The 25,233-nt window shown below is 37.2% G+C and overlaps 1 protein-coding gene across 5 annotated transcripts in view; it reads right to left on the bottom strand.

The window, feature by feature from the left end:
* Positions 1 to 1,318: 1,318 nt before the first annotated feature.
* The window catches only part of LOC310888705 (nipped-B-like protein), a 196,953-nt gene continuing 173,038 nt past the window's right edge, over positions 1,319 to 25,233 (bottom strand). For 3 of the 5 annotated variants that reach the window (XM_083815646.1, XM_083815650.1, XM_083815648.1), the window contains 17 exons: positions 24,723 to 24,821; positions 23,533 to 23,586; positions 21,047 to 21,155; positions 20,318 to 20,454; positions 17,428 to 17,568; positions 17,024 to 17,117; positions 16,759 to 16,913; positions 16,409 to 16,499; positions 12,357 to 12,530; positions 11,619 to 11,809; positions 10,879 to 10,986; positions 9,313 to 9,513; positions 8,771 to 8,917; positions 7,005 to 7,300; positions 6,504 to 6,678; positions 6,004 to 6,189; positions 1,320 to 5,448 (listed from right to left, as the gene is read on the bottom strand). In XM_083815646.1, the coding sequence (XP_083671772.1) occupies positions 5,083 to 5,448; positions 6,004 to 6,189; positions 6,504 to 6,678; positions 7,005 to 7,300; positions 8,771 to 8,917; positions 9,313 to 9,513; positions 10,879 to 10,986; positions 11,619 to 11,809; positions 12,357 to 12,530; positions 16,409 to 16,499; positions 16,759 to 16,913; positions 17,024 to 17,117; positions 17,428 to 17,568; positions 20,318 to 20,454; positions 21,047 to 21,155; positions 23,533 to 23,586; positions 24,723 to 24,821 (2,724 nt within the window). In that variant the 3' untranslated portion in view covers positions 1,320 to 5,082. Of the gene's footprint in view, positions 5,449 to 5,962; positions 6,190 to 6,503; positions 6,679 to 7,004; positions 7,301 to 8,770; positions 8,918 to 9,312; positions 9,514 to 10,878; positions 10,987 to 11,618; positions 11,810 to 12,356; positions 12,531 to 16,408; positions 16,500 to 16,758; positions 16,914 to 17,023; positions 17,118 to 17,427; positions 17,569 to 20,317; positions 20,455 to 21,046; positions 21,156 to 23,532; positions 23,587 to 24,722; positions 24,822 to 25,233 lie in introns of all 5 variants that reach the window. The other 2 variants (XM_083815649.1, XM_083815647.1) reach the window with 2 other exon arrangements.

Genomic DNA, 25,233 nt, shown 5'->3' with positions numbered 1-25,233 from the left:
ATCTATGCATGTATTTGTCTTGTAGGAATTTAAGTGCAATTCAGGTTCTGTATTATTCTGTATAAGCATAAACCCTGACAAGAGAACTAAACAACTAAAGAGACAGAAAGAAGGCTGTTGTCCAAAGAAAGCATAAGTCTTCAGTCTGTGCTCGTGAAGGCAAAATGAGAAACAGATGATGCCTGTATAGTTTCTCAAGACTAAAACAGCTGTAGTGACAGACTTGGGTCGTTTACAACAAATTCTGTAGCCCTTTATGCTGGACAGAGTATTTGAAATAAGGAATAGGCAAAACTAATTCAGAAGTTGTTTTGGGTGAAGGGAAATGAGAAAGCGCATTGCAAATGAGCTGATTCACCAGAAAGGATGATTTGGGGTGGGGGAAGGGGAAAGGATTACATCCAAATATAGCAGCTGAAGAATTGCCCTATGCAGTGTAGTTTGGTGCTTGTAATTATAATTTCCAAAAGACAGAGACTACATTGCAAAAGCAGAGCTAGTATCCTGTTTTGACTAGCTAGTCAATACACTGGAGGGTGGGGTGGGGACTGAATGCAGCTGCATCACCAATCTAGCATTTAGGAACCAAGATACTTGTTTTCAAAAGAAAAATATGAGCCTTTCAACATAGCTTCACTAAGTACACTTATGGAGAAAAGCTCTTCCAAATGAAAACAGTTTCTTTAGTCACTGAAATACTGAGAAATACTTGCTACTCTGCGTCACAGATTGTTGCAACTGGGACAACTCCAGTGTTGTGGATTCCCCTGCCTGGAGAGATGATTGCTAAAATGTATGCCACACTTGTACAACCACTAAACTGGTGTTTGGTTGCCTGAGCTAGTGCTGTTCCACATGGACAAGTCGTTCCCCCCCCCCCCCAAAAAAAAAAAACAACCAAACAAAAAAAAAACAGCCCACAGGCTAAGGATTTTTATGAGGATGTTTGGAAGAAACATTTTACAACTCAGTATCTGCAAACAGTGTATGCAATTACATGTATGTCAATGAAAGCTATCCCTTCCTAATACAAGGAAGTCCAAAATCAAGCGGGAAACAGTGCCTCTGAATCATGTAGAAATTAGAAATGATGTAGATATGTCTGATGGGTTGAACATAGACTGGCAAGAATTCTCTCAGAATAATCCAAAAATAGATTCCTTGTATGCTTTACAGGTGCCTCAGTCATAATTTGAGCATTATGAGCATAGTGAGAAAGTGATCAATGAAGTGGATGTGCATTTTAGGATAGAAATTTTGGAAGGGTCCAAACTGAACTTTTAAAACATTTATTTTAAATAAATGAAGTATGAAAATACTGTGAATTTATTTGTATATAACAGTAACACTTTAATATTTAGTCAAAGAACCATGAAATCTAAAAACTCACTACTTACATTAAGAACTTACCCATTACAACTCAGTACTTTAAATGATAATATGACAAATTCTCTGACGGATATGAAAACGCTTGTATGGTTATGGTGTGGTCACTCTTTGGTGAGTGGGAGCAAGCTAAGATACAGGATTTGTGCCTTGAGCTCCTGCTATTTCTAGTGCATGAGACTTAAAGAGCGTCGGGCATGTGAACAAAAAGCTTTAGGTGTGTGTTTGAATTTAACTCCATTAATATCTGTCTGGGGCTTGGAGTTAAAATGTATTAGCTTTATAATAAAGATCGGTTGAATTGATCCGTTCATTAACCTGGAACATTAACACCTGCATTTAGGCAGAATATCTGGCTGCTTAACTAGCACCAGATGTCAGACTCCATTACAAACTTTTTGTCATGAGCCACAAATACATTTAAGAATTATTTCAGTGCTACAAGGTGTTTCATGTTATAGCTAATGTTTAGCGCAACCTAATTATTCCACATTAACAATATTTTCACTAGTAACATCACAAGGGCAAAAGAAACGCTAAAGTTTGACTCAGATTTTAAAATGGTAAATAGTTTTTTAATGGCCACACTTCACTAAAATACTTACGCTGAATTTTGCCCACATCTACCTTTACACGCTAGTTGTTGATATAAGCAATAGAGAACTTCAAAAACATACAAAAGGGCATTACTGAATCGTTTAAAAATACTTATTTGTAATTAAAGTTTTGCCAAAAAACTATTGTGATCTTTTATAGCTGCAGATAACGAAAATACTTAAGAATTATTCTGCAATTTTACAATACTGTGGTGAAAGATTAAAAATAACCATCTCATTCTTATTTAGATTGTGGAAATGCCCATGTTTTCTTAGAAAGTACAATATGGTTACCATTAATTCTAAAAACTTGACAATACCTCTTTGCAATGCAAGCTACCACAACAAGGTTCCACGTACAGAACTTGTATGCAAAGGGAAAAAGCAGGAAGAATAAAAAAAATCAATAATTATAGTTATGCATGTAAAAATCTATAGCCATACAGTGAAAAAATACTACAAAGCTATGTCAAAACAAACGAGTAAAATTCTGTTATTGTATCAGTTACTGCACTGCAGCACTTCTTTTCCCCTTGCTTTTTTATTTTTTTAATGTAAAACACCCCTTATCTTGGTACATGCTGTTGCCAGTAACGTGGTTCATGTTGGTAAACCCATAACTGCTACTCAGAGGCTGAGTACTGCACTAATTACAACTGCAGCCTCAGGCTATTTTGTATTGATGAAAATAATCGGCCCGTATTATGAAAAGGTAACAGGAATTTGTTTTCCCCAAAATGAACTCTGCTACCTTTTTCTTTCACAGCAAGCAATCTGAATGTTTGTGATAGGCAAAACAAAACTAAATCTTACTATGGATAGTACGGAAGGGCTCTTAACTAGTGAGAATCTTTATCAGTTTATTTAATAATCTATAATTACTTTTATAAGTCTATATTATATTATAGCCAAGAGATCCCATCAAGAAGCATATATGCTCCTCTCAACTTAGACAACTTTAGACATCTCGTTTCTATTTTTTAATTATATTTTTTTCTGATAATTTTATTTTAACAAATACCAAACAAATTAAAATTTATTAAAAACAAACAAACTTCTTTGCTATTGGGAAAGCCACATGACCAGGAAAAAAATGTTTATGATCACTGAAATATTTGTATTACCTATTAAAAATATGATGCTTTAATATAAATAGCATCAGAAATGTCTAACAGACTAGTGACACAACTTCATTTGAGACTGCAGATCTATATGAAATTCTTGTTTTTATCATTTGGAGTTTTCCCTTGAAGTATTTTCAACTTTCTACTAATAACATGTGACATGTCATACAACCCCTCTATTCTCAAAGTGAATATATGAAATTCCCACTATAAAAGCTGCTCCTGGCCCTGAGAAATACAGTATTTCATCATTTGCTACAAAACTGTTCTGCACCCTGAGCTGCAGGCACGACTTCTACTTCTCCCAAATTTATCAATACCTATCTTAGCTCAAGATGTAGACTTTTGTACAGTGAAGAAAACATCAACAGTGAAGAAAAAAGGTGGGAAAATATTTCTGTTCAGAAAAATTCCAGTGGTGAAACAGCAAAAAGGCGTTTCCCATAAGAACAATTACTAACTAGATTCTGAGGAGTTGTTAATCATTTCAGTTTAATGTTATTCCTGTACATTAAAATCTTTTGGAATATTGTTACTTTTACTCACAAATCAAATAACACATTAGAGTTCTGCCAGATAGTTTCATAAAAGCAATATCCTACCATAAATTAAATTTGTGAAAGAAAATAAACATGAAGAAAGATTTACTTATTGAGGAACATGTTTTATAGATAAATATACTGAAAACACAGCAGGGTTTAATATTCCCCTAAAAAGTAAGCTGGTTTAGATTTTTTGTAAAAAAAAAAAAAAAAAAAAAAGTCTAATATACAAACATTAAAAAAATAATTTGTGAAGGAATGTAACATAATTACCCAGATTTGTACCCATTCACTCCTCAGATACTGGTAGCTATCTCCTTTTGACATAAACCTTTATATATATTAACCCAGAGACATGCATATGTGGCCAGTTAGCCCAAGCAGAATAGTCATTCAGCTTTCCCAAAATTTAAACTATCATAAATTACCATTTGGACAGCATTAGAAAGAAATTGAAGCATACAAGGAATAAACTATAGTTTCTTTTTATATCAAAATGTACTCTTGAAAATGTGTTTGGCACAGTGCTAAATTATATAGTTAACACTAAATATTGCAGGATACAATAAAACCCTGGAGTTAACTTGTGTTTATATCCCTTAAGGGATAAAACTGAAGATACCAATTATTCAGAAATCAGCCTATACAAACTGTATAAACAATATCTTATGTCTTGAATTGAAAACCACTAATATAGTAAATATTACATAAAAGACTGCAAAATAATATAAATGGATTTAAACAGCTCTTTACAATAAGAAATTCAAATGGAAACAGACAAGTAACAAAGAGAAGTAAAAAAATTTATTGCAGTATTCATTCCACCAGATTTGCTGGGGATCCCTTTTCTTGTAGTATTTCACGGTGACCTAATACATCAAAATCTACATTTACAAAAACTCCTCCTGCAGATAGGTCAGAGATACTGCATGCTCCCCCCCCCCCTCCCCCCCCCCCCCCCCCCCACTTTTTTTTCCTTCAACAGAATAAATTATATATCCAGGAGGTTCTGCCATTTTACAGCCTGGAAAAACAATGCTTCCCTGGAAACTGGGCTAAGCTAAAGAAAGCCATCCGCTGCTAGGTTAAACTTCAAGAACACTTTATTAAGAACATTAACAGACTAATTTCCAACATTCACTTGTTTATTTTTTTAAACAGAAATTGTTTTTTTTTTTCAAGATATAAACATTTTTTTTGTTAAACTATAATACAGTGGGAGTAAAAATGAACTGAGAAGTTTCTGCTGCACAACAGCGAAGGAAGCTCCCACAAAAATGTTTACCAAACATTTCCTTCTTTTTTTTTTTTTTCCCTGTGTCCCAGGTCCCATTCTTACTCTTCATTTAACTGCTTGTTTGTTTCCAGAAAGTTGATATTTCAAGTTTTTGTGTTATTTCAATTCCTGCAAATTTGGCTGCATGTACAAATTCATTAGCTGGAAGTTCCATCCTTGGCAGCATACAGCGATCGTAAAGTCTGAACAACTTTATTAGTCAGCTTATTAGCACTCGTTAGAGCAATTTTTTTGTAAATAATGTCTGACTCTTTAATAGTGTCTACCCAAGGCACCAGTTTGCGGCCATCACGGCGCTTAGCCTCAGTCCAGGAGCCACTGTAGGAGCCTGCCATCCACTGAACACTGAAGCCATTGCTGGTTTTCTGTACTACTCTTGCAATTTGTGGTCGGTCTTTGTACTTTGGACAGCAAATAGCGATGACATCCATGACATCAACACTTTCATTCATCTGTGAAGCCAACTCCGTAGAGTCTGAATTTCGTTTTGACCTTCTCAATGACTAAAACATTGGGGGGGAAAAAAGACCAAGTGTTACACAAAAGAACTTTAGTGAAATTATTGCTTTTATTGTTTTTAATCCCTTGACGCCGGGAGTTGGGATTTCCCAGCACACATTCCATTGCCGGCAATGAGACGCACCGCGACCGCCAGCGCCAAGGGGTTAACATATCCTTGTAAAATCACATACTCTTAATTTGTACCCGTGTCTTTATCTCTTATTGATATATAAAATTATATATACACATGAATAATAAAGCTACATAAAAACTTGGCAACAATAAAAAGGATAACACACAGTACATTCCAAAGGAAAATTAATAACTTTTTATGCTGGATAAATCTCATTTTCTATTTTTTTTATTATTGTCTTTTCTGTTAAACTTTCTACAAAAGTTGTATAAATGGTTAAGTAGAGAATCTCTATCTACAAAATGCTTTCATGTGGATTACATTACTTGGTGTACATTTAATATAATAGACTGACATTTATAAGCACATAAAAATCATTTTACGTAATACGCTGCGAAATACGTTGACTCCTCCTCCGCCTCACCCCTGAAGTGCCTCCTCCTCTATCCTCCCCATCACTTTCATCATCCTCTGTCTCAGCTGCATTGTTTTTAGGGCTGCCTCCTCCAAGCAGCGAAGTAATTGCTTTGTTCCGAGCATTTGTGCTAGCTGACACCTCTCCATCTTCTTCGTCTTCATCAGGATCCAAATGTTCCATAAGGAGCTTAAACTATACATTAAAAAAAAAAAAAAAAGATTGGTCCACACTGTAACTTTAAAAATAACCACTGATATGACACTACATTAAATTAAATCAAATGGAAAGATAAGGAAACAGGGTAAAACGTATGGCAGACAACTTCAAGCTTGAACAGCTCATGTGTTCCTGAAAGAAAGTTGTGAGTTATCAGAATATCACATAAGATTACCAGGAACATAACATTTTGAAATGTTTGTCCAATTCATTAGCATCTACTTTCAAGTTTGTACTGTGTTAGCCAGTTTAAAAGAGTTTTAGATTTTCTGCTGAGCAACTTTACTTACATCTAAGTACTGTTTTACTATACTTCTCTTCACTTCTTCAGTGATCTTAGAATTAGCCATATCACTCCGCAGAAAATCCAGAGTTTGTTTTGGATGGAAATGCACTCCTGTCTTCCTGTTTATCGCTTTATCATAAACTTTTGCAGATTCAGATGGAGAATATTTCTGAATTTTACTGTTTAAAGAAAACAAGAAAGAAGAGTTTTTAAGGAAATTCTGAAATAATTTCAAGGAAAAGCTTTTAAAATCTTCAGTATAAGCAGTCATACTTTCATCATTTCATCTACAATAGACATCCTGATAATAAATTAATCATTGCTTTTTCTAAGACAAAGTTTCATTTTCATTACATTCAACTTGTTACATTTACGATTTTTCTCTTACACAAATCTATTGCTTAAACAATTAGTTACAATAACTTTTTTTAAAAACTTCCAAACTTAATCCTTACAAAGAACCCACTAAATTACAAGATCAGGCTATTATCTAAGCAATCCTTACCTATCAGAGAATCCACAGAGGTTCTTTAAATGCTGTTTCAGCATCAAAAGTAATAATATGCCTTGGGACACGTTTGCAAATTCAATTAAAGGAGCTGAATTTTCTGGTAAACATTTCATCACAGCATTTATATCATTTTCTTCATCAGAATCTGAATCAAAGTCTACTCGTTTCCGTAATCTCCGAGGCTTAGAAGCTTCCTCTTCACTTTCACTCTCACTACCACTGTTACTGTCACTCTCAGCCTCCTCGTCTGATGAAGGCTTTCTTTCCTTTTTTTTGTCTTTCACCATAGACTGTGACAGAGAGAAATTAACACGTTCCAAAATTAGGGTAAAGTAGCATCATGCCTGTTTCTAGAAAATCTTTCCAAAATCATCATTGGCTGAAATCAGCAAGAATTCCCTGAACAATAAAACAACAACAAATAATTCAGAACTCAATATTCAAAGATTAAAATTATTTATGGAAAAAAAGATGCTCAATTTACCCCCTGACCCTGACCCCCACCCCAAAATAACTGATCCAAAGACTACTTCCCCCCCCCCCCAAGTGGGTACAACAGAAGTAAGTGAAGCAACAAGTACTCCACTGGCACGTTATTCTTAAAAAGTTTTTCTTTTAGCAGTGCCAGAAAAATGCATTAGAAGGCAGAATACAATAAATCGGGAAGAAAATTCCATTTATATGTCACCTGGGTATAATTTTTGTACACTACATATATTTCCATAAGTACTTTGGTACAGACTAGTCCAAGCTCTTTTTAATCCTTGCCTCTGTTAAAACGTTATGATATTAATTACGCTGCTGAACAGAGAAACCCCAAGGGATCATACACAGTGCTACTAATAATCAGTTTTACTACTTTTAGAGCTACAGAATTTCACACTTGCATTATTACTGCACATACTATGATTTTTCATAACACAGAACTTAAGATGTCCCAGTCAGCATCTCATCCTTACTGTGCTGGGTGCTACACACTGGTGCCCAATCTGAAGAATCTGTCTTTTTCTAGCAGATTAAAAATCAACTTTGGTGGGGTGAGAACACAAAGCAGTGTACTTTCCAGGCATCAACTCTGACTTGTAATTAGTATCAGATTGGAAATTCTTGGAATGGGTTTGCTTCTTAACAGCTTGGACCTTTTATCATTAAAGTTGTCCAGGAAATGAAGAAGCCTGAGAAATAGAGGCCTTTTTCTTACAGGGTTGTGTATTGCCGTAACAACAGGTACTATACCATGACCGGGGTTCTTATATACCACCATATGAAATGAAATACCGCACACTTTTCTTGCAGTAAACAATGCATTTAAAGTCTCTCAGGTGACACACATGCAACTACCATCAGCTACTTGAGAACAAAAAGAATTAAACAGCAAACTGGATTTTATTATTAAAACCACCACAATAAACCAATATTTCATGATGATTCCAGGTTCATGTACTTCCAGATGCATGCAATTTATTACTATTCAGAAATATTAGGAAATGATAGGTATTTAATATTGAGATCTTAACATTTTTCTTTCTTTTTTAATAACGTAAGCAGAAATGTAAGGAAAGGTTTTTAATTAGCGTCTTCCAAATCCAGGCCAGAACAAAGAGGGTTATTTGTTTGTTTGTTTTTTAACTACTGGTTACAAAGTAATGCTGCTCATCCATATCATAATAATGGTACTGTACTCACTGAAAAATTGACCAAATTATAGAGAAGCTTATGTTGCCACAATAATAAATATAGTAAACTATAAAGGCACATACCTCTTTAAATGACTGTAGTAGGTTGCTACCAGAAACTGATAGTGTAATGTCTATATGATGCATTATAAACAGTGGCTCTTCCTGTGTTTGATAAGGAAAACATGCTAGATTGTCTGCTATGTACAAGAGCATATTCACCTCTGTTTTCTGGAAATTAAGAATAAATACAAAATTATAAGCGTACCTATAAATACATTGGATTTATACTCTTATCATATGTTCCTAACAGTCTAGAGCAAAAAAAACATAACAAATTTTATTTTAGATATCTTCCACCTGACTCTAAAGAACATACGTAAAATTTAGCCATAACTGAAGATACATTATTTTTGATCAATCCAAACTGGGTATATAGAAAGATATAGAATGATGCAAAAATAACAAATATTATATATGTAAATACCTCATATTACAAAGCAAAACAAAACACAATAGGGAAACAAAGTTATCAATATGTCATAAAAATACATTGTGAAAGGAGAATTTAAGCTTGTACTGCTATATTTGAATTTCTTTTGAAGTGAAAGAAATGTGATGCTTACTGCAGTATCATCAAAGAGGTTGAGTAAAGAAATTAAAAATGCTCGTCTGTGTTGACGGTTTCCTCGAATCAGAGAGTATAGGTGTGAACACAATGCACTGGATGATTCATCGTGTCTAAAACCTCTTACAGGATCCTTTGGGCAGGTATTGATCGCCTGTTGCACCTGGTAAGACATCTTCATACCAGCCACTGCTTTCATCTGAAAAGTATTTATTTTTATTTAAACCATTGCTTTCAAGCAGTAAAACCGAAACACATAATATATTTTTTTGCAGTGGAAAATTAAACAAATGCCTGTTAACAGAAACTAACTTTTTTTTTTTAAGCTTATTTCCTTTTAAGTGGCTGCTCATCTGAAGTTGAACTTTCAAACATGCACTGCAGTGATACTACCTCTTGAGTCGGCAAACATTAAAACAGAATTTGTGGCAGAGATCAAAATGTCTTGTGAACTGCTTTCACCATTCATTCTATGTTAGAAACATATACAGCTAATCTATTTACCAACTGCAGCCAGGTATTTCAACTTAAACTACTTTCAAGAATACTGAAATGTTCATACATGAACGGAATATTTTACCAAATGTGTATGCTTATGTCAGCTATAGTGAAACCAATACTGAGTCCATATTAGTGCAAAATAACCAACAAAAAATGAGATTTTTATTTTTTTTTTTATTTTTTGCAGATATCCTAGAATTTCCAGCTGATTTTACTTACTTCAAGGCTGCTGTTGAAATTTCAGAACAGAATGAATCCTTACCTAGGCTGCATATCCAACTCTCCTCATACCACCTCTGCTTTTGTTCAGTATAGCTATCTCCTCACGTATACATTGATTTAAATCAGAGCTGCCTACAGAGCAAATCTCCTCTGACAGCCTTTACCTATTGCATTAGGTATATTTGGATACCATGAATAGTACAAAGCTCCAATTTCAGTGGAATACAAAACAAATTTGGGAACTTCCATAATGTAGTACACATGTTGAACCAAGAATGGGATCTTCTGTGATAAGGTAAAGGTTCTGCAGTGCCGTTTCAGATCTTAAACAGAACTAATAGCACTATGCCACAACTCCACAAGTCCTCACTTAGCCCTCAGATTTTCCTTTAGCAAGATCCCCCAGTTCTAAACAACTTCCTATGCTCCTTCAGCTCAGATTACAATTCATAAAGCCTCAATACCCTAAAATCCTATTTTGAACAATGTGTTCTTTTCCCTAGTCTACTGATATAGGTAAGTTGTTGCTAAACATTATGAAACACCTGTCCTTATCTCTTATCAAATAAATGCTCGTGTACTATTCACTGTGCAAAACATTGTGAATTATAAATTAAAGACAATTTTAGACTGGAAGAGATGCTTTAAATTATTACATCCTATTACATTCTTTCTATTTCTAACAACAGAAATCTCTGATCGGGGAAAGAGTCAGGATCTTCTTTACAACTGCTTATAGTTAATTTGTTACTTGATACTATTTTTCTGCAGCTGAGGCATATTCAAGTGTTAAACTATCAGCAAACAGTATTCTGTAAAATTTTAATTTAGAATTACTTACATGAATGAACCCAGCATATTTTTTGTCTATTTCCACCAACTGCTGGTCAGCTTTGTTTCTCATAGAGGGCTCTGGATCTGTGCCCATAGCAATTAAGTATGGCACGCACTTGAAAAAAAAAATGAAATAATTATTCAGAGTCATTGTACCACCTCTTTCTCACTCTTTGTTCTTCCATTGTTCTTCCAGTCAGAACACTGTTGTTCTTGTATTCTGACTACTGCAGGAACTAGAATAGGAAACTCTATGCAACTTAACCACCTGACTACTTTTTGCAAGCACATAGTACAATATACAAGAAAGACCAGCATTACAAATAATGGTAGAAGTTGTGCAAGGTTTCAGGTAGCATTCCTATTTCTCTCAAACTCGAAAGTCAATTTACAGTACAAAAAATGTCATTTAAAAAAAAACAAAAAACAAGCACACAACTTATGACTGAACATGCATGATGGGTGCAGCATTAAAAATAATTAAAAAAATATTATGTAAGCAAAGAATAATGGATGAGGACTGAAGACAGTTCTGACATTGGCTCTGGAATTTCATAGTGTTTGGAGGATATGGGGATTGAGGTGGGGACAAGCTAACACAGTTTCCAGTATAAAGAATCAAAGGAAGGAAAAGGCCTGGCATACACCTGAAATTTATACTTATACCAGAAAAGTAATACTATCCAGTGTCCCCCCCAAAATACTATCCGCCCCCCCCCCCCCCCCCAAAAAAAAAGCCTACCATACCTGAACAGGATGGATGAGACCCTGGTTTAATGTCAGTGCAATGACGTTTAGAGCAAAGTGGCGTACACTGGACTGGGTATGAAAGAAAGCCTCAAGGACCTGTTTGAGATATAGTTGCATGATGGAACTACTCATCCCTGAGGAAATATCACCCATTTCCTTCAGGTCTTCCTGTTTTGCTACTTTTTTCCCTGTAAAAAGGACAAAAACAATAACACTCACCACAGTATAATCATTTACTTCGCCATTAGTTGATGCATACTGATCTTTAAGCTTTACAATATATACACATTTCAGCTGTCTTAGAATGTGTTTATGATCTCATGAAATGTAGAACAATCTGATGGTAAATATTCAAGAAAACTAGAGACATGACCTTAATTATACTCTTGTTCCTTAAAAAAAGTTTTTAATCTAATTTTTTTCTTATTATTTCTTATTTTGTATCTGCAAATTAACCTTAGAGAAGATTTTGATGAAAAGCATTACTACCATCATTACAGCAATTATGTATTCTGGATTGCTTCCAGAATTTATACATTTTGAAAGTTAATAATAACCTACACTTCTCAATACACCTATGCACATAATGGTTTTTGAAAATTCTCCTAGGATACTTTGTGTACAGTATTATTGATAGATAACAACCTTAAGTGATTCGGTTCACATATATAATAACTGTATGAAAAAAAGTTAGATTTTGAATGCCTCATTAGCACAGAAGAATTTAACACTTACACTCTCTGTCTGCCTGCTGCATACGTGTATCCTCCTCTTGCAAGTAGGTCTGGAGGTTTTTTAACACCTGGATTTTTAAGTTTACTGAACAGTTCTTATCTGAAAGAATGCTGTTGTACAGAGTCTTTACTTCCTGTTCGAACATTAAGCTTGGGTGCTGTATAAATGCAAATCCTAAGGGGGGGGGGGGGGGGGGGGGGAAGAGGAAATATTCCACATTATCATCTAGAAATTATATTTCTTTTTTTAAGTCTTGTTTCAAAATACAGGTATGAAATTTATCCCCTCCCAATTCCTACAACAGCATAGCTTTTTCTAATCCAAACAGTATTGCTTTTTCATATGGACACCATCCAAAACTTATAAGGAGTTCTATCAGCCATGAAAGCAATACTCTTGATAAAGACAGGGTGCTGACCTAGGGAAGCTGCAGTAAGAAGAGTCATACAGGTCTGGAAGCACATCCAGTGTAGTGGTCAGTATCTGAATAATTAGGAGCTCTCCAAGGAACCATCAAGGAACAAAAATCAAAATGTTATATCCTCGACTTGCCTTGCAGGTACACATTGGGAAGAGAACCATAATCAGACCTTAAAAGACTTACGGTTAAGCTTAATCATATAATCCTAGAATCATTAAGGTTGGAAAAGACCTCCAAGATCATCTGGTCCAACCATCACCCTACTACCCCGATGTCACCCACTAAACCATGTCCCTAAGCATCAAGTCCAATCACTCCTTAAACACCCCCCAGGGATGGTGACTCCACCACCTCCCTGGGCAATCCCTTGCAATGCCTGACTACTCTTTCTGAGAAGAAATGTCTCCTAATTTCCAACCTAAACCTACCCAGCACAAGCTGAGGCTATTCCCTCTAGTCCTATCGCTGCTTATCTGTGAGAAGAGGCTGACCCCCAGCTCCCCACAACTTCCTTTCAGGTAGTTAGAGAGAGCAATAAGGTCTCCCCTGAGCCTCCTCTTCTCCAGACTCAACAACCCCAGCTCCCTCAGACGCTCCTCATAGGACTTGTGTTCCAGACCCTTCACCGGCTACATAGCCCTTCTCTGGACAGACACGTTCCAGGGCCTCAATGTCCTTCTTCTACTGAGGGGCCCAAAGCTGAACACAGTACTCGAGGTAAGGCCTCACCAGAGCAGAGTACAGGGGGATGGTCACCTCCCTGGTCCTGCTGGCTACGCTATTCCAGAGACAAGCCAGGATGCCGTTGGCCTTCTTGGTCACCTGGGCACACTGCTGGCTCCTGTTCAGGCGAGCATCAATCAGCACCCCCAGATCCCTTTCCTCTGCACAGCTTTCCAGCCACTCTGCCCCAAGCTTGTAGCGCTGCATGGGGTTGTTGTGGCCAAAGTGCAGGACCCGGCACTTAGCCATGTTGAACCTCATCCCATTGGCCTCTGCCCATTGACCCAACCTGTCCAGGTCCCTCTGCAGGTTCTTCCTACCCTCCGACAGCTAGACACTTTCCCTCAACTTGGTGTCATCTGCAAACTTGCTGAGGGTGCACTCAATTCCCTCATCCAAGTCATCAATAAAGATATTAAAGAGGATGGGCCCCAACACCGACCCCTGGGGAACACCACTGGTGACCAATCGCCAGCTGGATTTCACTCTGTTCACTGCTACTCTCAGGGCCCGGCTGTCCAGCCAGTTTTTAACCCAGCCAAGAGCGTAGCTGTCCAAGCCATGGGCTGCCAGCTTCTCCAGGAGAATACTGTGGGAGACCGTGTCAAAGGCCTTGCTGAGGTCTTGGTAGACTACATCAACAGCCTTTCCCTCATCCACCAGGCGGGTCACCCGGTCATAGAAGGAGATGAGGTAGTCAGGCAGAACTTGCCTTTCATGAACCCATGCTGACTGGGCCTGATCCCCCGGTTGTCCCGCAGACGCTGTGTGATTGCGTTCAAGATGACCTGTTCCATCACCTTTCCTGGCACCGAAGTCAGGCTGACAGGCCTGTAGTTCCCCGGGTCCTCCTTACGACCCTTATTTTAGCTGGGCGTCACATTAGCAAGTCTCCAGCCATCTCGGACCTCTCCGGATGACCATGACCGCTGATAGATGACGGAAAGCGGACCAGCAATCACATCCGCCAGCTCCCTCAGCACCCTCGGGTGAATCCCATCTGGCCCCATGGACTTGTGACAGTCCAGGTGGAGCAGCAGGTCTCTAACTGTTTCCACCTGAATTGTGGGGTGGTTCTTCTGTTCCCCGTCCAAGACTTCCAGGTCGGGAGGCTGAGTACCCCAAGGATAAGTGGTCTGGCTAGTAAAGACAGACGTAAAGAAGGCATTAAGAACCTCAGCCTTTTCCTTATCCTCTGTAGACATGTTCCCCCCTGCGTCCATTAAAAATGGAGATTCTTCTTGGCCCTCCTTTTGCTGTTAATATATTTATAAAAACATTTTTTGTTACCCTTAACTATAGTGGCCAGGTTCCCTCAACAGGAGTGACACATCCCAAAGCAAAGGCTAAGCCTGTTAAGTGTCCTTACCGAAAGGACACACAAATAATTACTGATAGGAAAATACGCATTCTTCACGCAACACCTTTATTTTGCATAAACATGGAAATAGCTTGCTAGTTCTTTTCACCTTATTGCTTCATACAAATGTTGAATGATTTGACAACTTGGCTCAGTTACCAGCCTGTAAGGTAGAATTTTGCCCTGTCTACCACATGTCCACACATACAACAGCTAACCCCAAAATAGAACCAGTATGTAGATGAGATCAATATATCACTTAAAACAGTTTTCTGAGGTTTAAAATAAAGACCGAGGTGCTTACAGGCAGAGGAAGAAAAATCTGAAAAAAAAAAAAAAAACTACTGATAGGCACCCCCACCTTCTCCCCTTCCCCCAAACTGATCAGAGTTCAGTCTCTAAGTTAGCAACATTGTTGGCTAATGCAATATTGTCAACGTCCATGAGTAAAGTAATTATGCCTATGGTTAGCATGGTAGCCCATGTCCCATGTGCAATATCCTGTACAGGACAATTAAATTTGACTAAACTACAGGAAGTGTTGTGCACCTTGATGCAATGCCTAGAAAAACTCCAGTTAGTCCAGAACACCATGGCATTGCTCCTGCAAATGAGACAACTCTAAAGCCATTAATTCTGCTCAGCTGTCTGAAATGGATTCTCACAGAATTTCAAATCAAGATTAAGTCTTGGTTCTTATTCTCAGAGCCCTTACTAGTCATCTAAAAAGCCACCAAAACAGCAGCATAAGAAGGCAAATTATTGCCCATAGTTAAACTATAGCTTACAGTTAAATTATAGCACGCTCACACACAAGAGAGAACTTTCTTTAGAGCAAGCCATAACCATGAACTGAACTCTTCCAGAAACCAAGGCCTATCTGCCCAAACAAGGTTCTCTCACAAGTACAGATTCTGTCCTTGAGCAGAAGACAAATGTGATACAAATCACTCAATGGCAGTTCATGCATTACTGCAAGTCACTGAGATACCACACTAATGCCTTCAGATAACGAATCTATTTAAAATTGAAATACAGTCAAAATCCTAAAAAAAAAACAGTGATATTTAGGCTATGTCATCATCTCAATGTCTAGTGAAATCTCACAGAACAACCCCCAGTTGTTACAAACTGCCATAATTCCCTTAACTCCTGCAGAAGATCTGGCCCTTCACTTAGAATGCTCAAGATTTTTCCAGCCCTTTTTCTAGTTATTCTTTAACCATACCTTGAGGACTGAAAAAAAAAAAAACCCACACAAGATTTGGAGCTAAAAATACTTGCATCTCCATTGCTTTTGAAATCCACTGCTTTTTAAAACTTGGACACGCATCGAAAAGGCATTCGCTGTCAAAAGCATCCACTCTACTGCAGAAGTATACAATTAGCATCCCTTTGACTTCATTTCTCTAGCAATTTCTCAAATAAAACATGTAGTGAAGTTTGATTTTAAATAAACTCCCTGCCACTACATAAATACATAAATTCCTGCTAGAATGCATAGATGTTTACTATAGCAGAATAATAAAAATTATTAATATTTCTTACCCAGGCCAATAATGGCTTTTGTCTGTACTTCTTCATCTGAATGCTTTGTAAAATACATCAGCAGTTCAAGTACTTTATCCTTAATGTTAACCTGAGTAAATTACAACAAAAATGACAACTGTTTGAGGATGAAACAGATGCTTTTAATCTCTTATGAAAACCATGAATATCAAAAAGAAAAGAGAAACACAGTCTTACTACATGGCCTTTGCACATATTTACAGACCAAAAAACATCCTTCTATGCATTATGAAAAAACAGCATTGAGCAACTAGGAATACTGTGCTTTCAAATAAAAGTGGAACATTCAATATACATAAGACTTGGAGAGTAAATACAAATTATTTTACCTTACTGTTGCCCTTAAAATCTTCCTGATCAAAATCAAAATGCCGACATAGAGCTCCAACAGTGAAAAGTGATCTAAGGAGTGCTGGTTTATTGGCAGTAAGTATTGTACTGTTGGGGTCTTCTTGGTGTTGACTTTTTAATTTTGAAAGCGCACCTACAGTAAGATAAAATGTTTAATGACAGTATTTAAACATGGTGCATCCCTAAGACTTGTAGCCAAAACTGAAAAGTGAAACTTACACGTTGTGCCTTGACTTTACTTACCATAGTATCTATTAAAACAGGCCCACACAAATTTATAGTTCTGAGTGACTTTATTCACAATAGCGCCAAGACAGCTCACACAATGCTGAACAACCTAGGAGCAAGAGAGAACAAATGAATTACATACTTAGAAATTAAAATCGAGATTTTTGTGGAGATATGTAGAACTAAAACAAACACTCTAGCAGTCTATCTCCTAGACTGCTTTGAAAACCTGCCCAAAGTCATAATCATTAAAATATAGCAACAACACGTACAAACTCCAGTAAACCAAGAACATTGTTTCGGTCCTATGACCAGCATAAGCAACTTCATAATGAAGATAGACTTCCATTAAATCAAAACCATGTATTTCACAACATAAAATTGAATCAACAACTGAATATTAGCAATTAAAATCTTACCGTCATGCCGTATTTGATGATGAGTTTCATGAGGTCTTCCTCAATAGTGGCAAGGAAGGTCTCACTTGGGTGCTCCATTAGTGGCACTACAAGCTCTAAGATTTTTGCAACATTGCAGATCACCATGAAATCATTCTGGGTCTGAAACAAGAGTGTTTACAGCATTTAACATTTCTGTATATGTTACCTATAAACTGTCTATAACTGTTATTAATATGCACTGATATACACAAAATCCCAGCTCTTATGTAAGATATCACTGAGGTATTTAGTAAAGATTTAGAATGCTATTCATATAGTTTACATATGATATTAAATTACTTATTATTATGAAAGCTAGTTCTTGTTTTTTATGGAACCTCCAGAAATAAAAAAATCTGTAGAAGCAGAATTTCACCTTTCATCAAGGCTGTGTGCACACCTGAAAACTTTTGATCCTGATAATTTTATTATATATATATATATATATATTTAAAGAGTCCTACAACAAATCTACAGAATGCTTCTTGATGCACACTAGAGAACACACAACACCTGGCAACAGGTATCAGCAACAAATGAAGTTGTGCTATGGCTGAATGTGGCTTAAACAAAATAGACAATAATGTGCACTAATATGGAAATTACAATTAAAACGATTACTAGTTTGCATAATTATGAATTTATATATATTGTGAGAAATCTATAGAAAACATTTCTTATATTTAAATATATACATCCTGATACAAATGGACTTTTTTTGACAAATCAGGCTCACTGATCACGATAGGATAATTCCCATATGCTACGCTCAAGCTATTTAACATATTCAAGTTGACAGTGGTGAATTTATTCTACAGTTCATCTCAACCTGTGTAACAAAAGCGATGTAAGCCACTAAAGAGATGTTGCAGCAAGTAAATAATCAGATACCCCTTTCCCATACTGTTAGTCAGGAAACAGCTCTAAAAGAAAATCTGCTGGAGATGTGCCTAGAGAGTGCTCCAGGACCGAATCCAGAAAATCATAGAATCATAGAATATCCCGAGGTGGAAGGGACCCATAAGGGTCATCGAGTCCAACTCCTGGCTCCACACAGCTCTACCCAAAAATTCAGACCATATGACTAAGAGCACAGTCCAAATGCTTCTTAAATTCCGACAGGCTTGGTGCCGTGACTATGTCCCTGAGGAGCCTGTTCCAGTGCAAAACCCTCTCAGTGAAGAACCTCTTCCTGATATCCAACCTGAACCTCCCCTGTCGCAGCTTGACACCATTCCCTTGGGTCCTATCACTGGTGATTAAGGAGAATAGGTCAGCGCCTGCCCCTCCACTCCCTCTCGCAAGGAAGCTGTAGACTGCGATGAGGTCTCCCTTCAGCCTCCTCTTGTCCAGGCTGAACAGGCCAAGTGACCTCAGCTGCTCCTCATACGTCTTCCCCTCTTTTCATCCCAATCCAAAACATAGCACCCTACCAGGTACTAGGAGGAAAATTATTCTAGCTGAAACCAGGACACCGTGCTTGATGCACCCCAGGATACGGTTGGCCCTCCTGGCTGCCAGGGCACACTGCTGGCTCATATTCAACTTGCTGTCAACCACAACCCCCAGATCCCTCTCTGCGGGGCTGCTCTCCAGCGTCTCGTCGCCCAGTCTGTACGTATAGCCAGGGTTGCCCTGTCCCAGGCGCAGGACCTGGCACTTGCTCTTGTTAAACGTCATGCGGTTGGTGATCGCCCAGCTCTCCAATCTGTCCAGATCTCTCTGCAAGGCCTTTCCACCCTCAGCAGAGTCCACAACTCCTCCAAGTTTGGTGTCGTCGGCAAACTTACTCAAAATACCTTCTAGTCCTACATCCAAATCTTTTATAAAAACATTGAAGAGAACTGGCCCTAAAATGCAGCTTTGGGGGACCCCACTAGTGACTGGCCACCAGCCTGATGCGGACCCATTTTCCACAACCCTTTGAGCCCTGCCCGTCAGCCAATTGCTCACCCATCGTATGATGTTTTTGTTTAGCTGTATGCTGGACATTTTATCCAGTAGGATCCTATGGGAAACTGTGTCAAAGTGCTAGGATATACCTACAGGCTCACCTGATAACAAGTACTCTCAAAGCTGTCCTTCCCTGGGCAGCTGACCTAATTCAATAAAGTGCTGCCACCCACTCAGCCATGCTCTTTTTTTAGCCATGGCTGCATGATCTGCTTTGCTCCTTCTGCCAGATAAAGGATTTATCACAACCTTCACTGAGACAACTGTGCTACTCAAAGTAACAAAAAGCTCCACAATGTTTCAGAGGAGGGGGAGGCACTTTACTGGAGCGCGTGGTTTAGCATTATAGCTCTCTATTATTTTTGAGAGGTAAACTGTCTTATGGGGGGCACAAAAAACCTGCATAAGTGGAAGCTAGGGAAGGCAGAAGAGGTGCTGAAGCTAGGGAAAGTAGAGAGGTGCTGAAGAGGACAGAGCAGGACATTTTCCTTCTGATACATTTACTATACATGAAATCATCCTGTCTCATGGAACCATACATTTAGTCTTAATATTCATAAGTTAAGTCTTACCTACTTTTAAGAACGTGACTGCAAAACAAAAAAATTTAAGGAATGATTTTGTAACAGGTGAAAAAGTGGTTTTCAGTCCTCAAGGGAAAGAGGCAGTAGAGGTTTCAATTTCATTTGGCTGTAAAACGTGGAGGTAGATGATGAGGAACAGCATCTTAGAAGCTACAGAGATCATACTAGAGGACCTAGTACCTTTAGAAGATATGATGTTCGTGAAATAGAAACACAATTTTATTTCTCTTTTCCTACCTTCAATTTCATTAAGCATGCAAGACAGCCGTTTATTTCTATGCTTAATTACCTTGGGGAAAAACAAGGCTAATATTCTTATTTTCTCTACTTACACTACATTTAGTGGTGAGGTATGGCTGCATGGTCATGGCATGTTTGACCATTAGCTGGGGCCTGATTTTGCTGAATAAGTACAAAGTGGTTATGCAAGCAACCAAGCGACCAGAATTCACGCCTTTGTTGTCGGAATCTGCAAAAATTAGAAAATACACAAAAGATATTAGATCTAAGCACTGTTTGATCAATTAAAAACATATGGCCTAAGTATCATATGAATATCTTTCATGACATATCTTTCAAGATCAGTACAGAATATTCTTGTATATTCTTATTAGATAAGAGCATTAGAGATGAGAACATAATGTTCTCATAACAAAATATGTGAAATAAGAAGCAGAGATGCTTCAAAGACATTAGTATTTTTTAAATATTTTCTGTATACAGAACATTGGCCCAGCCAATGATTCCTATTACAACCGTGGAACATATTAAGGCAAATAGAGCATTTCATATTTGTTTTGGTTTTAGTGATCTAAAAGTTTTAACAAATTATTTTAAAAGTAGTTGTGTTATTGTGGTTAACTAAAGAAAACTTAAGGAAGCTTTATTATGATGCAGTGCTCAAAAGTTCATAATGGACTGAAATGCAATAATTCACTATCACTGGTTTTGTGATAGGAATTCTGTAACAGTAACTTTTCATGATAGTAATTTTAACAACCACTGTTAAACTATTATAAAAATTCAAAACAATTTAGCTACTGGATTCTAAATAGTATTACCTGATAAAGATTCCTCGTATTTAATGATGTGCTCAACCAAATTGTCAACAAGTTGAGTACAGGCTTTCTTCACAGGTTTATATGAGGCATCCTCTTCTGACTTCAACAGCTATAGCAGATGAAAGAGAAAACAATTTAGTAGTAAGGATGCATTGGTGCATTAATTTACACCGGATACATACCGGTTTTATAATAATTACTACAGGTACACAAGGATTTTGCATTACAAAAGAATCTCTATTTTCTCCATAAAAGCTACACTGTGAAGAAAAAATTAAAGGAAGTTAAAAACAATCAAAATGCTAGAGAATTAAAGAAAAATGAACCGCAACAAAAGAACAGAAGACAGCAGTTCTACTGATTTTTGCACTGGGATGAAAGTTAACTTTGTGCTTCATGAAATTATGAGGAAAACAATAATCTAGAAATACTTGCTACCAGTAAGTAATAGAAGGCTTTTAAAAATGCTTAAGAAAAAAGTGCAAAGGCAAAAAGAATGTTTTTGACATTATGCAAAAGAAAAAAATCAAACTAAGATGAAACATTTTTATGAACACTGTAATCAGTTTGAGCCTTCTTTTGTATGAAAAAAAATTGGGGACTGAAATTATGTCCCTGAAGATGCTTCAATATCTAACAAGAATTGAAGTCATACTGTAGCCTTTTCTTCAGTGCAGGCATTAATCATAGAACCACAGAATGGCTTGAGATGGAAAGGACCTTAAAGATCATCTAGTTCCAACCCACCCTGCCAGGGGGCAGGGATGCCACCCACTAGATCAGGTTGCCCAGAGCCTCATCCAACCTGGTCTTGAACCTTTGCAGGGATGGGGCATCCACAACTTCTCTGGGCAACCTGTTCCAGTGCCTCACCACCCTCTGAGTGAAGAATTTCCTCCTAACCTCTAATCTAAATCTCCCTTCTTTTAGTTTAAAACCATTCCCCCTTGTCATTCGTTATCTGCCCCCTTATCCCCCATTATCTGCCCAAGCAAAAAGTTGTTCTCCATCTTTTATATAAGCCCCCTTTAAGTATTGAATCAATTGAATCGAGGGACAATCCCCTCCCTCGACCTGATGGCCACTCCTCTTTTGATGCAGCCCAGGATGCAGTTGGCCTTCTGGGCTGCAGGCGCGCACTGCCGGCTCATGTCAAGCTTTCCGTCCACCAGAACCCCCGAGTCTTTCTCTGCAGGGCTGCTCTCAATGAGTTCTTCTCCCAGTCTGTGCTCCTGTCTGGGATTGCCCCAACCCAGGTGCAGCACCTTGCACTTGGCCTTGTTGATCCTCATTGGGTTCACGTGGGCCCACTTCTCAAGCCTGTCCAGGTCCCTTTGGATGGCACCCCTTCTTTCTCTTGTATCAGCTGCACCATTCAGCTTGGTGTCATCTGCAAACTTGCTGAGGGTCACTACATCCCACTGTCCATGCCTTTGATAAAGATATTAAACAGTACCGGTCCCAAGACAGACCCCTGAGGTACAACACTTGTCACCGGCCTCCACTTGGATATAGAGCCATTGACCACCACTCTCTGGGTGTGACCTTCAAGCCAATTCCTTATCCACCGAACTGTCTACCCTTCAAATCCATCTCTCTCCAATTTGGAGATCAGGATGTCATGTGGGACTGTGTCAAAGGCCTTACAGAAGTCCAGGTAGATGACATCGCTCGGTCTTCCCTTGTCAACTGATGCAGTCACTCCATCATAGAAGGCCACCAGATTGGTCAGGCACGATTTGCCCGTGGTGAAGCCTTGCTGGCATTAAGGGGCATGCGATTTTACTTGGCTACCTATTTTCATAACGCTCCAGGGTAAAGTAAAATTTTTTGAGACCTCTAATTCCCCCATTCCTGCTTTTGTTAATTTTGCTTGAAAATTAACCGGTGCACAGAAGATGTAGAGGAGAAAGTTAACACAGGCTAACAGATATAAACAAAGAAAGCTCATTTCTTAGAAAAAAACAATGAAAGTAAAATATGTAGAAGTAAGCAATACTCTAAACATTCACTCTTTTTATGAACTGTGTAACTAATATATTAGAAATTATTAGAATATATACTTATCTGCCACTGAAAAAATAAATCTACATTGTACCAGATGTTCATTTCAGAATTAAGAACATGAAGTCCACAGATAAGGTAATGTCACTAATTACTGAGGACACCATTAAATTAAAAACAACAAACAAACAAACAAAAAAACTCTGCCCAAAATACAAACCAAAGTGTGAAGTATTTTTAAAACAGATCATATAGAAATACAGAAACTAATGTCAGAGACAAAGAAAATCACAGCAATAAAGATTAAAAACAAACAAACAAACAAAAGAAACAACCCAAAGTCATGTTTTCAAAAGGGCATTAATTGAATTTGTCTACTGAATGGATTGCTCTTGTAGTCCCCCTCCAATGTATTTTAGCATCAAAAGAAATGTTAATATTCTTATGACAATTGTGCCATACATTCAAAATTCATTGCTTACATTTTGAAGAAGCTGTTCAAACCAATCATACCCTGTATCTCTACAAGCTGCAACCTAAAAGCAGTATTGAGAATAAACTGGTTAAAAAAGGAACCTGAAGAAATATTACTTCAATACATATATTATCTTTAAAGAACAGTAAACATGCATAGATACTGTTGTGGTTTTTTTTTTTTTTTTTTTTAATGCATTCAGTACAATGATTTTATATCTTTGGAGATTAGAAACCATTTTCTGCATTTGAAAAAACTTCTCATCAGGTTTTGTAGAATGACATTTTGTACAGATTAAAGCATAAATACAAGCCTGACATATCAAAAATGAACAAGTGTGTGTGCGTATATGTGCACATACACACTTTTAATATAAACAAACCAATCTTTAACTCTCATTATACCTCAAGAACAGCTCACAAGTGCTCTAAAGTAGAATTAGTAGGAGAACCGAGTTAAGCTGAAGTCAGATTGCTTAACTTTCCAGTCTGGAAAAACGCATACTACACTATCATTTAGTAAAAATATTGAAAAGCAGGATAGAGTTTAAACACAATTTAAAGTAGTGAAATGAGTACTTATTTGATCTTTATACCTTTGTTAAACTGGTATGAAAACACCTCAGCACAGAGATTTTGCACAACACATTATCACTACAGAAGTATAAGCATTTTATTTGAAACAGATTTTTGAGACATGCTGTTTAATTCACTGCTCCTAGAAAGTATATGCAATTCTGCAGATATTAGTTTACTCTAGTTGACCCTGTATTTGTTAAAAAAGCTTATTAATCTTTCAAAATAAACATTATCAATTGTTTGAGGAAAATTTTCTTTTAAGAGACAATTTCTTAGCTAGGCTTAACTATATGCTGCTACTAGTATTTGCTGGAAAATGTTATACGTAATAGAAATTTGTTCTGTTAACTGAACAAGCGTTTTATACAACTTGAATATAATATGGTCCCAGTTATCATTGCCAGCATATTAGTGAGCATTTAAAGTTTCCTAAAGCTTGTTCCATCGGATGAATAATTCTATCATATATTCAGCGTCAGGAGATACATAAAGAAAACTATCTGATAAGTAAGATACTTGTATATTTTTTGCTTTCTAAAAGACTACAGACAATATTTCAAAGATACTAAAAACATAATCAAGTTTTGCATGCAACCTCATTCAAATTTGTATAACATACCACATCAGTGATGTTTAAAATTTTTCTGGTCATTGCTTCTTTGTCATGGTGTGGAGTTGGAGTAAACCAGAGCTTCTGGAATGTCTCATTTACTAATTTCTGAAGGGAAAAAAAAAAAAGTATTAGCAGAAATAAATAAGCTTATCTTGGCACATAGGTATTATCTCTAATATACCCATACAATAGATTTGTTGATGATATGTGCCTTTTCATGAGGAATTATTAAAACTAAGTGAGATCGTTGTAGAGAATGTTATCTGAGAGACCCAGTATACTATTACAGGAGTTATACTGGCCTCTAAACAAGTAAAGTACCAAATGATCACTGGGAACTGATGCTACAGAAAATTGAGTTAAAACTTTCCTGCACTAATTTGCATTCCTCAGGAAAACATAGTACCCTGAGAAAATAACAACTGAACACAAAAATATTATGATTTCTATAGCAGAATTAGCAGCAGTGGTAGATTACTTTGGAGTTTTCAGAACAATTGTGACAAGGAGAGAACCC

This window comes from Anser anser, assembly GCF_964211835.1.
Source record: "Anser anser genome assembly, chromosome: W".
Lineage (NCBI taxonomy): Eukaryota > Metazoa > Chordata > Aves > Anseriformes > Anatidae > Anser > Anser anser.
The sequence above is the reverse complement of the archived record's forward strand: the minus strand, read 5'-3'. Positions and strand labels throughout refer to the sequence as shown.